This window comes from Anopheles ziemanni, chromosome 3, assembly GCF_943734765.1.
Source record: "Anopheles ziemanni chromosome 3, idAnoZiCoDA_A2_x.2, whole genome shotgun sequence".
Lineage (NCBI taxonomy): Eukaryota > Metazoa > Arthropoda > Insecta > Diptera > Culicidae > Anopheles > Anopheles ziemanni.
The window spans coordinates 30,402,499-30,419,081 of NC_080706.1; the positions used below are offsets into that span (position 1 = coordinate 30,402,499).

The following is a 16,583-nucleotide window of genomic DNA, read 5'->3' on the forward strand; positions in this document are numbered from 1 at the left end:
CCACTTCCTCCGCGTAAGGGTGTCAAAAGTAGACTAGCATATTACAAACCTACCAGTCGAAGATACAGCAAGGGGCAAAAAAGAAAACGATATAGTACACAAAACCGAAAGCATGCTTGTCTATCAAACCAAATACGAGAATATTATTTTTTGTCTCCTCTTTTTAAGTTTTTTTCCTGTACGCCTAGGAGCGCCCTTGTACGCCAAAATCCTACATCTCATGGGGAAGCGGCAGCGAGTAGGAAAACAAGCTAAAAAATAATAAAAAACGAACAAATAAATATACAATACCATCTACACAAGTGCTTCCCGCTTGTGCGGCGCGCCAATTTGACGCCAAATTTCCTGCATCATCGAAATAATAATAATAAAAAAGGAACATTCGGACGACTCCGACCCACTTAAGTGTTCTCTCGTTCGGCGTTCTACTGTCCACTGCAGATTTTCACTACTTTTCTTTACGACTTTCCCCAGCTCCCCCCACCAACTGCTCGTTGCTGGCTTCTAGCCGCCCCCACTTCGTTATGTATACACGGGTGTCCCCCATAAGCTTCACGTTCTTCCGGTTGACGCGCGGTCATTTACCAGATCGCGTTTTTTCCTCTTCCTTCCTTGTTCGGTGATCTCTTGCTTCGTTATTAGAGTTCGGTTAGAGTGTGCGTTAGGCGGCTTCTTCCTTCCAACCCCCCTGTTCAAATTATACACTGTCACTAATTTCGATTTATTCGCCCATCCGGCGGCGATCGTCTTCTCTCGCGCTAGAAGACGCAGGCATCACGCAACGCGTTGTCGCGTATATTGCTGCGTATCGAATTCCTTACACTTTTATGCTAAAAATATAGACACGGTTACCGTTCTCCGCCCCGAACAACAAAAAACCTCCTGATCTTGTTCTCACCCCCTGCTTGCGGACCCCGGTTCGCGATCATTTTCCCACACGGATCCATTTTCTCCCCTCTCTCTTTCACTATCACTCTCGCTCTTTCTTACTCTCTCGCTCACACATGCACACACACATACACACACTGTCAAGCATACGTACAAAATGACCGTTTAGTTCTCGTCTTTGATTTACACTAACACGTTTCATGGTGAGCACGGCAGGCGTTGTGGGACGAAAAAATTTATATTAAAAATTCCACCCAAAACTAAATATCGGACAACCGTCGAGGATCGACACTCAAAACCTCTGACAGCCGGGACGTGGCCAAACATTTTCACTTTCGATGTTTCTTGCATCTTGTAAAGGCTTTTTCGCGACTGGTTCTTCCCACCGGTGCACTCTTGTACGAGTTCAGTGGTATTAAGTGTTGTTGTTGCTGTGTTTGATGCCACCATCGCTTGCGTCCGTGACCGTTGGGTTGGGTTTTCCGTAAGCTATGGCTTTGACGATGGTGCATGTTCCAACGGGAACACGACACGGTTCTACATCCACGCTGGCGATTCACTAGATATGGCAGTTACGGGGCAGACGAGTCAGTTCCCCGGGCACGGTGCACAGCGGTTCCCGCCCCGGCTTTCCGAACTATTTCTGATTTTCCTTCAGCTTGCGTATGAACTCCTGTTGGTATTCGCACTTCAGCTTGATGTCCGGCGGGCACATCGACAGCCGGAACTCGAGCGTATCGGTCGCCTGGTCGAGGTAGCCCTCCTCCTGCAGTCTCTCGTGGTGCATGAACTGTGGCCAGCCCCAGATCTTCTTCAGCTTGAACACGTTGACGCCCTCCATCTTGATGTTGGCGGTTGGGTTGCGATGGTGAAGTAGCTCCACGCGGTACTCGAACCTGCTGCAAGTTCACAATAGACGAACAGACCAAAACAATGGAGGGTATGAGGAGTCGTACAGCTCGTGTTGAGTGTTGTAATGCTTTGTTTTACCTGGCTGAAACACCCTCGAAGAGGATCAGATAGACGCTGAGATGATCGCCCCGGGCCTCGTTGTGCCCGTTGGCGTAGATCAGCAGCCGCCAGGTGAAGCCCAAATCGTCGACCAGTGGGTCCGAGTAGACGAAGCTATCCTTGCGTTGCATCTCGGAGAAGTTGCGCAGCGTGTAGGTCATCGTGCTGTATGCCGGTATCAGTTCTCTGGTTGAGGAGAAAATAAAAGGACATATTGCATCCGTTGGAGTTACGACTGGTTAACCTGTTGCCGACGCCAATTTACCGCTTCAGTAGCTCACACTCCCGCTTCGCCTCGAGCCGCAGAAGCTGCTGGTACTCGCACTTTGCCTTGAAGTTCGGGGGCCGTAGGGAAAATCGAAAGTATAGCGCATCGTGCTCCTCGTTGACGAAACCGTTCGCGCAGATCCAGTCCAGCCGGGCGAACCGGGTCCAGCCGAACCGCTCCTGAATGTCGAAGGACTGCGTGCCCTCCATTTTGACCGTTTTGGCCGCATCGTTGTGCAACAGCTCGACGCAGTACTCGTAACTAAGGTGGGCAGGAATTAAAGAGGAAAAATAGTGAAAAATGACTAAGTTCCCGTCCCTTTCACCTGCCGGCAAATGTCACCGGGATCCGGACTCACCTTCCCGGAATGCCTTCTAGCAGTCTCAGGTACACGCTCAGCCACTCGTCCCGGCCGTCCTTGTCACCGTTGGCGTACACGATCAGCCGCCAGCAGCAGCCGAGATCGTCGTACGCGTTGTCCGAGCAGATGTCCTCCTGCGCCTGCCGGAGGGCGGTGAAGTTGCGCACGACGAAAATGTTCGACGTATAGTCCGGATAAGCGAGTGAGTGCAGGGATGCGTTGTCATCTCGCAGGCTCTTTACCTTTGCCAGATGTTGGCTCAGTTGGCTATTTACAGTGTATTGCGTTACGAAAACATTGCTAATTTCCCAGAATTCACTTCACCATACCTACCTATTGAACTGAGTGCGTAACTTATCTTCCTTGAGCGTCTGATACTCCTCCTGGTACTGGCACCGTAGGGCCAGGTTGGCCGGCCGAATCGAGAGACGTATCAGTATGGAACCATCCTCTCTGAGGTAACCTTCCTCCAGCAGTCTCCGGACCCGGATGAACTTCTGGTAGCCCCGTATTTCGCCCACCTGGAAGTGATCCTCCGACTGGAACTTTACCTGGCGCGTCACGTCATCGTGCAGTAACTCCACCGTGTACTGGTACCTATCAGAACAGCACGAGGGCCGCATGTCGGCCATTAAAAAGTCTACTATTCAGCTGAAGATCCGGATCTTACCTGCCCGCGATACCGTCACACAGCTCCACGTACGTGCTGAGGTATCGCTGGTTGGTGTTGTTGCCTTTCGGGTACACGTTCAGTCGCCACCGGGACCCGACCGTGTCGGTGTACTGCTTCGACAGTACGATCGACGTCGTGGGATCACGGATGTTGCAGATTGTGATAACATTGCTGTCGTATTCGCTGCAATGGGAAATTAACGAAAAGTTACATGAAATTCCAGTTCAAATAAGAATGACGAACCCTTTTTACAACCCTCTGTTTAGTCATTTAAAAATAAGGAAATGTAAGGCAAGATGCACCACTTAACCGAACAACATTAATTTTCTGCAGTCCACCAATGAAAAATACCCCATATTTGCACATGTTGATTATTATCGTTATTAGCACATTGGTATTATTAACGTTACCATGTTTTCTTTATTCCATTTTATTGTAGAGCTGGTAACAATTGGATCATTTTGTTTTAAGTTGCTTAAGTAACTTGAGTCAGTCAGCTTAAGTGCCGATGCATTTTACCCCTCCGGATCATGTTGCAACACTTTCCGCTAGACTTGTAGTTCTCATTACTTTTGCCGCATTTAGTAAACAGGAGAAACGTTCAAGTAAACGTTTGGTTACCTGATTTCTGTTTGATGCAAATAGTTTAATGTTTCCGAAATGTGTTTGTAATTATAGAGGCCCTAAAAAGTTCTTAGCTACCAATGCCATATTTCTGTTGTCTATGCTTACCATCATGTGTTTACAACTATTAATCATTAACCACCCCATTTAAAATAATAAACATAATGGAAGCAAACCGACATTACCGAGACTAAAATTCGATCATCGATTAAATTCTAAACAAATCGACCGTTTAGGGTAACCTTCGTGCAACCTAGTATTTAAATTACCATCATCATAATTAATGACACTGCTGATTATCGGTAATAGGCCGGTTGTGGATCGCAAACGGAGCGCCTGGTCAGAACGCTGACCATCAGCGTCAGCATATCGCCACGCATAATTACTAAAAATCACCGACCAACCAACGGTCCCTCCAGTCCAGCTCGACAAGGCCTCAGTTTGGGAGATCTAACGAAGACCGACCGCAACCCACGGCCTGCTTCGAACCTCGAGTGCCGATCGGCTCTAGTGACAGTGCGCGATCTGTCAGTCTCGGTCACGGTGTTGAACAAAAATATCAATTTACCAAAGCACATTAGGCGGCAGCACGTGGAGTTAGTGTGTGTGTGTGTGTGTGGAGCATGAAACAATACACCACCCATCGGAGGGAAGAAGGAAGAGAGGGGTCATGGGACAGCGTGTCGATGACGCAGTGTTAAGACTTAATGGACCATGAAAAGCACCATTTTCGGGGCGACCCTTTTTTCGTGCTGATGCGAACCCTTTTCGGGTGCAATTATGATGCAAACGGTGGTGGAAACTGCGCTATGCGCACACCTCCCCGGTGCTTATGCCGAGCCTGATCGTTGCTGAGCTGTAGGTTCACAAACACGAAAACAAAATCTATTGGGATGCACGTGGGATGGAACCGCTCTTTTTCATTCCGTTCGTTGTTCCTTTCGAGAGAAAATTGATGGTTTCAAACGATGGACGATGATTGGCAGCAGTTAATCTTCCTTGCGGCTACACAATAGATCAATTTGAAGGTGCGCATGTGCGTGTATGTGAGGACTCTCTTCCACCGGGGCTGTTTTGTTTGGGGCTGGCTGTAGCGTAACCGCGAGGGCATAATTGTATGCACCGTGCACACGGATCATCCACACACTCCGCCGGCGTGTGTGAGCATAAGCGATCATGCCCAATTTGGAGCATTCAATTAGCGCAAGGTTTTTGGGCATGGAGGTAGCGCCAAACCACAGTCGACACAGCCTTAGCGGCGTACCTACCAGGATCGTCGTTTGACGTGCCGGTATTTTGGAGATGCTTCGCATTTCGGAACCTTTTACACCGTTCGACGCGGGCAACTGGGTCAAGTACTTTAGGGGCCGCCGTAACCCTGGGCCGACGTGTAGGATACGTGATACTGAGGAAAACTCACAGGCACCCTGCCGGGGAAGAGATTAACTCCCCGCCTCGGGGCGATTGGATCCCAGCCACCGGTGTAGATGTGTGATTTATAGGTTCACAGACGCAAACAGTACCCCGGAGTGTAATTGAATTCTTGCTTACTTGCTATTTACACCTTTAGTCGTGTGTTACCCTTCGAGTATTCCTTTACGAGTCACAAATTTAATGTTGGATATTCGATCAATGTGGAATTCGGCAGTTATCTTACGGGACGCATAAAAGGAAAGGTAATTATCACTTTGTTGAAAATAAAAAATTAGAATAATGCGTGTTTCGAATTATTAAATATTTTAAATGAATTCCACATTTTGTTTGAAGTATTCGCCGATTTCGTATTTAAATTCCTTAAATAAGTTGAGCAACTTTGGTTGAACAGTTTGGTTAGCAAATTCATTGTGTTTTTTCTACATCTTCCATCAACATCTTTTCATATTGTTTCAATTTTTTAAAACTTTGCCAGTTGTGAAAACCGACTTTGATGTGAAAACTGACACAAATTCTTTCATTTTATTTTAAAGCATTAAACAAGATCTATGTGGGCACGGTAGCAGGAAACATAATATTTAATACTACGTTGTGCATTTTATCATGTAGCATTTTCACATTAAAAGTACAATAAATCCTTTTTTTGCTAAATAATTTGTAAATCAGATTTCCCATTTTGTACCATTTGAGTAATCATGTCAATCGTGTACTTTTGCTTTTAATTATGAGTTAATCAATAAAAAAAACACGTAAAATTCAAAAGCGATTAAAATTTAATCATATTTCCAAGCAAGCCAGCATCTCCAATTTGACATTGTCAGCAACACGCTTTTACATCATCGCAACATGACAGTAATTAACCGACCGGTACGCTCCATCATCGGGCGACCTTCGCAAACTTTGTACGAATCAACGCGGCCAAAAACGGCACTAAACGGTACGGAAAATTGGCCAACATTATGGCACTATCAATGGCGTAGGCCAGCTAGCTGGTCGGAATGATTCGTGGCCGCCAAGGGAGCGCGTACGGGGAGAGATCCCTTTCTTGGTCCCCCGGTGTCTCCTAAGCCCATAAATTAGCGCTCACTTTCATCAACCGAATGCTTGACGGCTTTTGGCAATCTCCGAAGACCTCCTCGGCGGCGTCTGTTTGTGGTTTGCGGTGGGTTTTTGAGTACAACGCACACACATACGCATTTTGATCGCCCATTCCCTCCTTTCATCCCGATCGTGCCACAGCCCTCCCTTTAATCAAACGATCGTGCCATTTTGACTTGTTTTAATAAAAATAAATTTGAAGACACCAACCAAGATGCGAATAATGTAGCTTTCGTCAAATCATAAAACCCATCCGGTGCCCATTCAACTTCTTTGCTTTTCTCCTCTGCTCCGTTGGCAAAACCTTTCGGACGTGGTCCTTTTTTAGAAAGGAATCGTTTAGCTCGTCGCTTGTGCCGCTTGTGGGAGCATATAAAATCAACCTCGCGGACGTTTGTTTTTTTTGCGTTTGTTTATTTTAATCGGCATGCAGCGTCGAAGGCGCCACAGCTGCCAAAGAAACTGTGTCAATCGGCCCGATAGCTCGTTGGCTAATGAATGACTGCAGGGGAGTAGTAAGTATAGGGCATTTTGTTTTTCTCTCGATGTCTTCGGGTATTTGCTTTTGTTTGCACATTGATTGCAAACTCGATTGCGAACCTTATGCCGTAACGCCAGGCGACGCGTGAACCTGCCCTGCTCTAATGCTGAAGGCGTTAAACAAAAAATAAGAGAAAATATATCAGGCTTACATTAGTGCATGGGAATCTACAAACCAGTCTAGATGGTGGGTGAAAGTGACTTAACTAGGATATTTCTAGTTTCATTTTTCATTTTTTTTCTACCAATTTTTCATTTTAAATTTCATTTCATTTTTTATAACAATTTTTCAAATAAAAAAGTAACAAGAGTGACGCTGCAATGCATACGCTTGTATGCAAGGATAGAAGTTGTAATTTGCCATAAGACTTAGACCTTATTTGAAAAAAATGAATACGTTTGTTATGTTATCGAACCAAATTTTTCAAATAAATGTGAAAGTAGTAAAAATGTCAATGTTAAAAATAGTGAAAAGAATATCTTTAAAAATCCAGTCGATTCTCAAATTGGTCAATTACTCAATACTTTAAAAAAGCTAAATTACTTTTTGTAAGCTAAACTACTTAAGAATAATATTCATTTGATAAAATAACTTTTTGTAGAATAGTAGTAAAAATAACTCCTTCCTTTTGCTTTGCCATTAGGAGAAGTCCATAACTCTTTAATTTATGTACCCGAACCAAAAAGTTCAAACAGATTTTGAAAAAGAAAAAACAATAATCCATTAAAGCCAGAGCCAGAAACATTCATCACATGCCGTGGTGGATTGTTTCAACAGAGAGGCTCACTAAAATATCATCCCCATCAGCACCAAACCGCCGACCACTTCCTTTGCCATTAAGGATGAAGAGTGTGCAAGGGAAAGAAAGGAGACGAACGGGGGAGGACCGAGAATGAAAGAAGAGAAGCCGGCGAGCAGCTGAAGAAAAGCGACATGTCGGGTGTATACACTGTAAATAAAACATAATTAACACACCATTTAAATGCACACCTCTGGCAGGCAAACGATGCACCGTGATCATTGCCCTCCCCAGGGGGTGGGATGGGTGATGGGCAGGGCTGACCTCCACCCAGCTACCTCCACCACCATCCCGGTAGCGGTATTGTCACAACGGCCTTGCTCGATGCGAACGACGGAAGCCGAACGGTATCTTTCGTTTCGAACGCATAGCAGGATACGATGGTAAACCAAAACAACAAACCCGGGGACGGGTTAATGCTAGCATCGGCTGCTGGGAGCTATAAATTGTGCTTTGCTTTGGTGATGTTAAAATATGATTTACAGCTGCCCATCATAACGGGAAGAATGGCTGCCAGCATCATTTTGCGCATGGTTGGCGTCGGTGGAGGCCGGGGCGTTTCGAAAATGGTTCCCCCGGAAGGAGAGTGTATTTTAATTAACCTTATTCCGATGGTTTTTCACTAGTACGTCTGCAGAATTTCAGTAGAAGCAAATTAATAACAATTCTTCACATACCGTGATAGACAGAAACACTCGAAAACTCTAAATTATTTTTACCGTATCTAATTAAAGTTTGGTACTATCTCTTGTGTGTGACCCACTTCAGTTTCATCTCTCTTTTCTCCTCTTTGGCAAATTGTAATCCCATTTTTAAATCTTGTTTCATATGAAACCTCCAAATCCCTCGTTGTATAAAATATTTTAAAAATTCTAATTGAAGGACCAAACCAAGATCCTGAAATAGAATTGGTTGAAGCAAATGTTAAGTTGAAAAATTGTTCAGATCATTTCAACATGTCCAGGAATTATGGAATTAATTTTTTTTAAGATTAATTTTTCGACTCAATTCGCTGTCGAAAAATTCAAGGAAGTTTATTTTCCAAAACTAGAACAAATCTCTGCAACATGAAACATATATTCTTAATCTTTAAGATTACGACTGGGAAGATTCAATAGTAAGTACAAACACAAAGTTACATCACTGTAAGTCACTGTCCCTCACCAAAGAGTGACGGAAAATAGATCAACTTTTCTTTACTCTTACCCCGAAGCGTCCGCGTTTACCATCACGCATGCGAAGCACGCACTTTCGAAGGCTCACATTGTTTGTCCTGCCGCTTCCCCTCGGCGTCGTTCCGCTCGCCAAACCACCCACCGCGAGAGTGGCGTCGAATGCGCCCGGCATTAAGGTGGCTGGCCCCGGCCGAACCGAAAACCTTTGCGTTTGCGGGTGGCCCAGTATGCGCTAATTGACTTCACGCCAACAACGCACGTCAACGGCGAGTCTGGCCGCTCGACCGCAGATGAACGTCATCCCCACAGCCGTCAACCCGTAAACACCGACCCCTGCTGCGAAGGACGGACGCGACCGTCCATTCGAAATGAAGACACGGTGCGTACTGCGCGGAAGGTACTTTCATCCGGCCACTATTGTTCTCACTTGCGGTTTGTTTATGCTGCACACAGACGTGCGATGCAATAGATCCTTCTCCGCGACGCACGATAATTAGCGTTACATTAAATTAATATGTCCCATTGGTGACTTCAATTATCTGCGCCGGATCGGTCACTAGCACCTGGTGGGTCCAAGTCCCAACCGTCACGTGAGTGCTGTGCGCATGAGATAAAGTGAATCACGGGCAGACGCTCGTCACCTGACGCATCAGCTCACGTGGTGCAAATACCACGGAGGTGATGCCCACGAGCTCTCCAACCGTGGTGGTTGGATTGATGGACGAGTAGTGGCAGAACTCGACACTAGAGCGCTTTTGGGCGCGAACTCAAATTTAAACTATTTTTACTCTACAAGCACTGCACAACGCCCTCGAACGCCGCCCTGCCGTCTCCCGTGTTCCACGCTGCCGTAGTTCGCATCGACGGGGGGAATCGGATGAACCGGGAATTTCATACGCAGGGCGGTGGCAAGCGGTTTGGTGGCGTCCAAAGGTGACCAATTAAAATTTCTCATGATTGATCCGGGTGCACTTTGCGGTAGATGATGCTGCTTACGTTTTTTACCTCACACACACACACACACTCACGCACACTCGGGAACATTGGTTATGATCCCCGGTCACACTTGGAGAACATGTTAGACTTGCCCCCTGTTAGGGGAGGAGATTTGCCAACACTACGATCCCAATCGACACATACATAGGAGGACTCTACGCTGAATGTTTTCGCTCCCCGTCGAACGACGGATCGGGGCCAACCAAAGTGGCAAATAGTTTTCCGGTGCATGCGAATAGTTTTCCGGTGTCTGGTTTGTGTACGCGGAATGCCGGACGGCTAATGTAACGGTTCGAGTCGGGAATGTTGGTCCAACCGAAGGAAATTACCGCGGAGCAACTTGCCCGGGCTAATTGGTTGATTAGTTTCCGGCCCGGCTTACGGAGGGTGAGAATATCTCCGCAAAACATTGCAAAACGGTCAACAAAATGTTAGAGGTGAGACTAGGAAACCCAAGAGGAGAGGTTGAAATCAGTTGATCGAATGAATTCAACTTTGCTTTGCATTTTATTTAAGGCCTAACTTGATAAGATTCCAATCCGATGCTCTTGAGGTTAGGATGTAAACTAAGCGTAAACAGAAGTGACGAAGTACTCATCATATGTCGTAGAACATTACTCAAGAATTCGGAGGGAATATTATTCAGGAAAGTATGCCTGTTTTAGCTTTAAGACTCATCTATGCAAGCTGCAAGCTGTTGTTTTACTAAATCCGGAAAAATCCTAAGAAACTTAGCTGTTTCAAATGTTCTTCCAAGTTGAATTTTAATCATGGAGAGATAACGAAATGTACACACAAGAAGAAGTGTACTGATGCCTCTCAGGTTAGTGAAGGCTGCTAAAGATACCGACTATTTTATATATAAAAAAAAATGAATTTGCTGCACTCAATGTTTGACAAGACATCTCAGGATATTTGGATTCCACCTCATTCTGGTATCGCCGCTGCGTAACCGAACAAGACAAGCAAGAATGCTGAAGAAGCAATGGCCTGGCCGTTCATACTAAACAAAAAAAGAAGTGTTCTAAGAGCATGTACAGAGCCTTGATTCAACATAAGATTCTAAGGCAAAGTTTCAAAGATATAATAAAAATGAACAATACTATAGTACCGTAAAAAACTTGATTGAAAGCACTGCAATACTCACTTGATATTGTCCTTCATGAAGCGATCGATAAATTCCTGCTGATAGCGGCTAACCATGACGATCGTCGGGGGTCGTACGGAAAATTTGATCTGCAACGAATCGTCTTCCTGGTTCAGGAAGCCTTCCACCTCGAGCTGCTCGTTCTCAATCAAATCGTGCACCGGCCCGGTCTGATGCAGTTCAAAGTGATCGATCTGCGTCAGGCGTATCGCTTTGGCCGGATCGTCGTGCATCAGCTCGATACAATATTCATATCTGTAAGGGGACGTAATTATTGTGAAAAAGATACTGAAGCTCTCTTCTTCCTGACTCGCATTCAACCTACCTTCCGATGACGCCTTCAGTCATGATCAGCGTCACCGATAGGTGATCGCTTTTCCAGATGTGCAACCGCCAACCGAATCCAACCACATCGTGCAGCACGTCCGAGGTACGACACTCTTCCATGGGTTCGATCGCGTGATAGTTCTTGATCACGAACACCTCGGACCGGAACTCGGGCACAAACTCACTGCAACACGATCGAGGGAAAGTGAATGTTAAGGATCCCACTGTCGCGTGTGGTTATGGAAGAGATCCGACTACTTACCAGTCTAGATCGACCGGCACGTGATCGTGGCGGAAAGCTTTGGCCGCGGGCGTCTCGATCAGCCGACTACAGCGCTGCAGGAAGTCACCATCCTTAAAGAGTAACTCCGGCTTCGGGCAGGACTGCAGCTCACTCTCGAGCCGCCGGTAGGCTCCGGTCACCCGAGCAATCTCCGCCGCCACCGTGTCCTTCTGGCGCTGCAGCAACGTCAGCTTGCCCTGAATCTGGCGCTCGATGTTCTCGGCCTCGGTGTGCAGCAGCTGGCTAAGCTCCTGCAGTTTGCGCGCCTTGGACGCCCGCACCCAGTCGATGTTCTGCTCGATGGCCCGCAGCACCGTCCCGACATCGGTCAGGTACTCCCGGATGCCGCCGAACTCGTGGCGGATCTTTTCCACCTTGCTGTCGTACACGGTGGTGATCTTCTTGAACGTGTGCTCGGCGTGCGTGTCGTCGTGCAGGGCGCACGTCTCGCAGATGCACCCATTACACGAAAGGCAGAAGAACAGCACGGGTAGGGTATGCAGTGGACAAACATTCTCGCAGTCTCCCACGACCACCACCGGCGAGCCATTCTGTCTAGGTAGAACCAGCTCTTGATCTTTCGTTGTTTCATCCGCCATAGCATCCGCGCTAGCTGGTTCCGTTCCATCGTTCCGTTCTGGAGGAGATGGTTCCTTCTCAGCAATGATGCCTTTGCGCTTTTCGCTAGATTCCTGTCGACTACGGTTTCGATAGCCATTCCTTCGAGGGACCTTGGGTTCCTCAAACGTGACGGTATGCTTGCCATTGTTTTTACGTCCATTTGACGAAGGAACTAAGATTGATGCTATGGCGGTTGTAGGTTCGCTGGAACTAGGAGATCCGGAACCATCTTCCAGATGTACACCATTGCAGGTTGCAGGTGGTGGTTCAGTGCTTCCATTCTGGATCGGTCCGTCTTGTTTTAGATCTTGTTTGACAGTTCTTTCGATGATGTGCTCCTCTGCCACCCCATTTCCATCCCCGTTCGTAAGCGTCACCTGTGCCTTGCTACCCGGGATGTGGTCTTTTCGTTTGCCACCGTGTTGGTTGCCATTTTGTGAGGCTTCCGGGTGCATCGTTTCAGCACCGCAACCATTCGCCATACGGACAGACTCCTTCTGCCCGTCCTCTAGATCCTCTCGCGTTACGGATCCGTTCGTGAGCCGACCCTTTGCCGGTGAAGGCCAATGCCCGCTTGACGGTGGCACTATGTTCACATCACTTTCGAGCACCTTCACCACCACCCGAATTGTGCCAGTCTCTACAGGCAGCACCGGTACCTTTGCACCGGTTCCGCGGGGTCCTCCGGTGCCACTTGTACTGGCTGTACCAATGTCATGTCCATTCGTCGTGATCAGCTCACCCGCGACACCGTCGTCGGCATGCTGGGCGCTCTCATCCACGTCGGCCGAGCATTGGACGAGCCCATCGAGGGACAGTGTGGCCCGACAGTTTGGACACTGGACGGTGCCAGCGTGGACCCGCTTCGCGCCGAACCACTTGGTGATGCACTGCAGGCAGTACTGGCGGGCGCAGCTCGGACAGCGGCTAGGATCACGCGGTTGGTTCCAGCACAGCAGACACTCCTCTAGTGCACTCCGGGAGTCCGACTTCGGCCGGCGGTTCAGAACTACCCCGTTCGGCAGTACGATCAGTGGCGACGCGGTTGAACTGTTCCCCGCACGACCAACACAGTCTCCCATTATCGTGTACGATCGCTTGCAGGCGGGATCACTTGATCGAGCACGTCGAGGTTAATGTTTTTCCCGGGTCGCATCATTCAGTTGAGGCGTTGCACTTGGCACACACTTGCACACAGGACGCACATGCCGACGGTGGGCAAGTTTGGAAGGCAAGTCCAACCAACCGAACCAACCACTAACAGAGAAGCACGAGATCGCACCAGCCAGCGAAATGGGCCTAGAAAAAGAGGGAAGTAAGCACAGGAACACTTCACGTCACGTAACACGCAACTGAACACTATATGGCACTGCAGGGCATCGGATCAACGTCGGACCATCACCGACGGAAAACCTGCGCATGATGCGACTCATTTGCGAAAACCTAATTAACTATTTGCATCATCTTCTGGCCCCAATCACCCCACGTACGTATTTACACACACACACACGCACTCTCGAATTGCACCATTTAACCTCACTTTAGCGCTACTTGAAACGCTCCAAACGATTTTCGTGACCACATCCGGTGTAAACCACTCGTATCACCTTCCTAAACGCGGCTCTAAGTGGGTCCGCAGACTACTACGGCACTTTATTTCGCACTTGCTTCGCCCTTAAGCTTAACTACGTTCCAACGAATGATATCAAAGGTCGTGAAGGGATCAAAGCGTCTACAACATGGCGGAATCCACGGTAAAGGCGGAGAATTGTTGGTAACTCATTACGCTAATGGTGTCGTCGGGGATCAAGCGTGCTGATTGCACCGTGGAATTCAGTTTTGCCTACATTGCTTAAGCTGGCGGCCCTAATTAACCAGGATTTAGTTAGGCGGCTCGGGATCAGCGATGAGTACCTCGTGACGATCCTTCAAGGGGATAATCGGTGGCTCGCTAATCCAAACTATCGCGTGGATGTCGCGTCCAATTATTTAAACAAAAACCCGCGCGAGCACACTCATCTAGCCGCCATGTTAGTTCTTGCACAACCGCATCCGGGTAAGTTCCTCCAAATCACGCAACAGGTACGCCACGTACGCCGTACATTTTTGGGGTTCGCTAAACATGTCATTCTCACTCATGTGCCGCACGTTTGGACAAATTGGAAACGGCTTAGTGTAAATAAATTGAGTTACTGCCGCTCCCTGTCTCCGATAGGTGCATCCTCAAACCGCTCCGATTGACACCATGCCACCCATCGTGAGGTCAGGATTTTCTGCGATGCATAGCATGCGATTTGGTTTCTAGATTCTTAAATTTCCGCTCCGGTACTGCGGTGCCCCCAACCCCCCTCTCCCTGTCGTGGACGCTGCCAAGTGCGTTGTCCTCGGTGGGATTTCAACACCGGGGCCAAACTGTTGAACAAACTCTTGGGACGTTCCGGGACGCGACGGAGTTGGGTTCGGGCATATACAGGGTGCACCTTCAACGAATCCGACCACGTCCCGGCACGTCTTCCTCGCTCTCGCGGGATGTTCTCGTATTCCGCGGTGCAAAATGGTGGCGGAAATTCGAGACGAGACTAATGACTGCTCGACACAAATAGTTGTACCATGTTCTGGTCCAATCTCAGCCGGTTTTTAGTGACAGGGGCCCTAAGGATGGGTGTGAAACTAAGCGAACGAAATAAAAAGGCGGAGAAGCCTGTATGATCAAGTGGTGAAGAGACTCTAGCGAGCCAAACCGGTTGCGGATAGGGACGGAACAGTCTACGTACAGCTGAACGAAGGTCCTTACGGTTCAGATCATTATTAATTAAGATGTTCTACCACAACAGACCTCTTGGCTGGGCCGGGCAGAACGTACGTCGCCATGACAAGGAAACCAAATAAAAACAATCGAGTACCAGATAGTACCATAGTATTCAGAATAGTAAGTGTTGCTGTCACTCTCTTATAATCATGATTAGAATGCAAGTGGTTGGAATATACACAAGAAATGAACTGAAGTCCATTGAAATATGATGTTGATGGCCCAATTTATCTCTCTGTATCTTCAAAATATTTGTTTAACACTTTTAATATTAGTTCTTCACCTAAACTTATCATAAACAACTACTCTTTACAACTCTAACGATCGATATGATCGTCTTGATGAAATGCAACCGATTGATAACATCATACGTGATGTCATCAAGATCCTCTGAGATGCGATGAGTAGAAAGTTTTCTTCAGTAACTCCCCCTCCCCCTTCACCCTCCCCGGTGCTCATTCTAATTTATTAACTCTCTTTGATTTCCTCTTACAACGGGTAACTCATCTAACGGTGGCAGAAACTCATTTTCCCCGTCACTCAGAACATCTTTAATTTTCCTTCGCTCCCTCTCGCTTGTTTTCTCTCACGTTCACAACGCGTATTATTGTACGGGAAAATCTTCTGCACACTCTAAAAAAACCCATATTACGGAACGATCTTCTAATCGTTACAGCAGGCTCGGCCGCACTTTCCTGCACCTCCCCGTTCCTTGATGGTGTCCCTCTTTGTCCTTGGTATGGGTGAAACGGTGGTCCGCACCGGCGATCAGTATGAGTGATCGTGAGCATTCGCTGATCACCGACCCGAATGTGTACACGTTGGAGGTGAAAGCAAAAAAAATATTTTTAACCCACTATCGTCGATTTCGGAGCGATTTTCCTCTTTTTCTAGCTATCCTTTTCTCCGCGCTACCTTTCCATTTCACCGGGGGAAATTGTCTGCATTAGTGACAATTTTATCTCCCGTTTTCAATTAAGTGAATCGAAGTGGAACGAACTGATGGGAATTTTCGGAAAATATTACACTAATTTACGAGGCTCACGTTAGAGAACCACTGTTGGACACATTTCTCACGCAGTGTAACCATTTTATTTTCTTTTTCATTTTGCTTTCCCACACTCGGTGACATCCTTAGCCTCCCCGACACTTGTTTCGCACACTTCTCTAACGTTTTCCTCTGCTCGACCGTGACACTTCGCCCCGCGCCGCCTTCCCATTCTGCTCATCACCAAAGGCACACACGCACGTACGCAACACAGCGGACACGGTGAAGTTTTCCACCCGATTTTCATGCGCCCAACCATCGAGCGAAAAGGCAGCAGGAAAACCGTGCCGTTCACCATCATTCGTGATAAATTGGGCCACGCATACACGCTTCAGGTGGACAACACACGGGCAATAGAAACACACGGGACACGCACACTAGCACGTGTGGAGGACGGTGGACAGTCGATCGTAGAATAGACACACGCACTCAAACACACATACATACATACATACACCTCCACACACAATCACGCACGCA

General features: G+C 47.4%; 1 protein-coding gene across 1 annotated transcript; it reads right to left on the reverse strand.

Moving 5' to 3' along the window:
- Positions 1 to 1,525: 1,525 nt before the first annotated feature.
- Positions 1,526 to 13,328, reverse strand: LOC131284515 (uncharacterized). Its single transcript, XM_058313374.1, has 10 exons — positions 12,473 to 13,328; positions 11,605 to 12,418; positions 11,341 to 11,526; positions 11,016 to 11,270; positions 3,199 to 3,384; positions 2,862 to 3,125; positions 2,526 to 2,795; positions 2,165 to 2,428; positions 1,879 to 2,085; positions 1,526 to 1,787 (listed from the first exon to the last, which is right to left on the reverse strand). The coding sequence occupies exons 1-10, from the start codon at positions 13,326 to 13,328 to the stop codon at positions 1,526 to 1,528; spliced, it is 3,564 nt and encodes a 1,187-aa protein (XP_058169357.1).
- Between the last annotated feature and the right edge of the window lie 3,255 nt (positions 13,329 to 16,583).

What these genes read in the sequence shown, in the direction of transcription:
- LOC131284515 (XM_058313374.1), bottom strand. Translation starts at nt 13,328, where the DNA reads ATGGGAGACTGTGTTGGTCGTGCGGGGAACAGTTCAACCGCGTCGCCA. An exon ending in TGTGACGGTATCGCGGGCAG is followed by an intron (nt 3,126 to 3,198) that starts GTAAGATCCGGA and finishes CTGTTCTGATAG; the next exon opens with GTACCAGTACACGGTGGAGT. An exon ending in CTAGAAGGCATTCCGGGAAG is followed by an intron (nt 2,429 to 2,525) that starts GTGAGTCCGGAT and finishes TGCCCACCTTAG; the next exon opens with TTACGAGTACTGCGTCGAGC.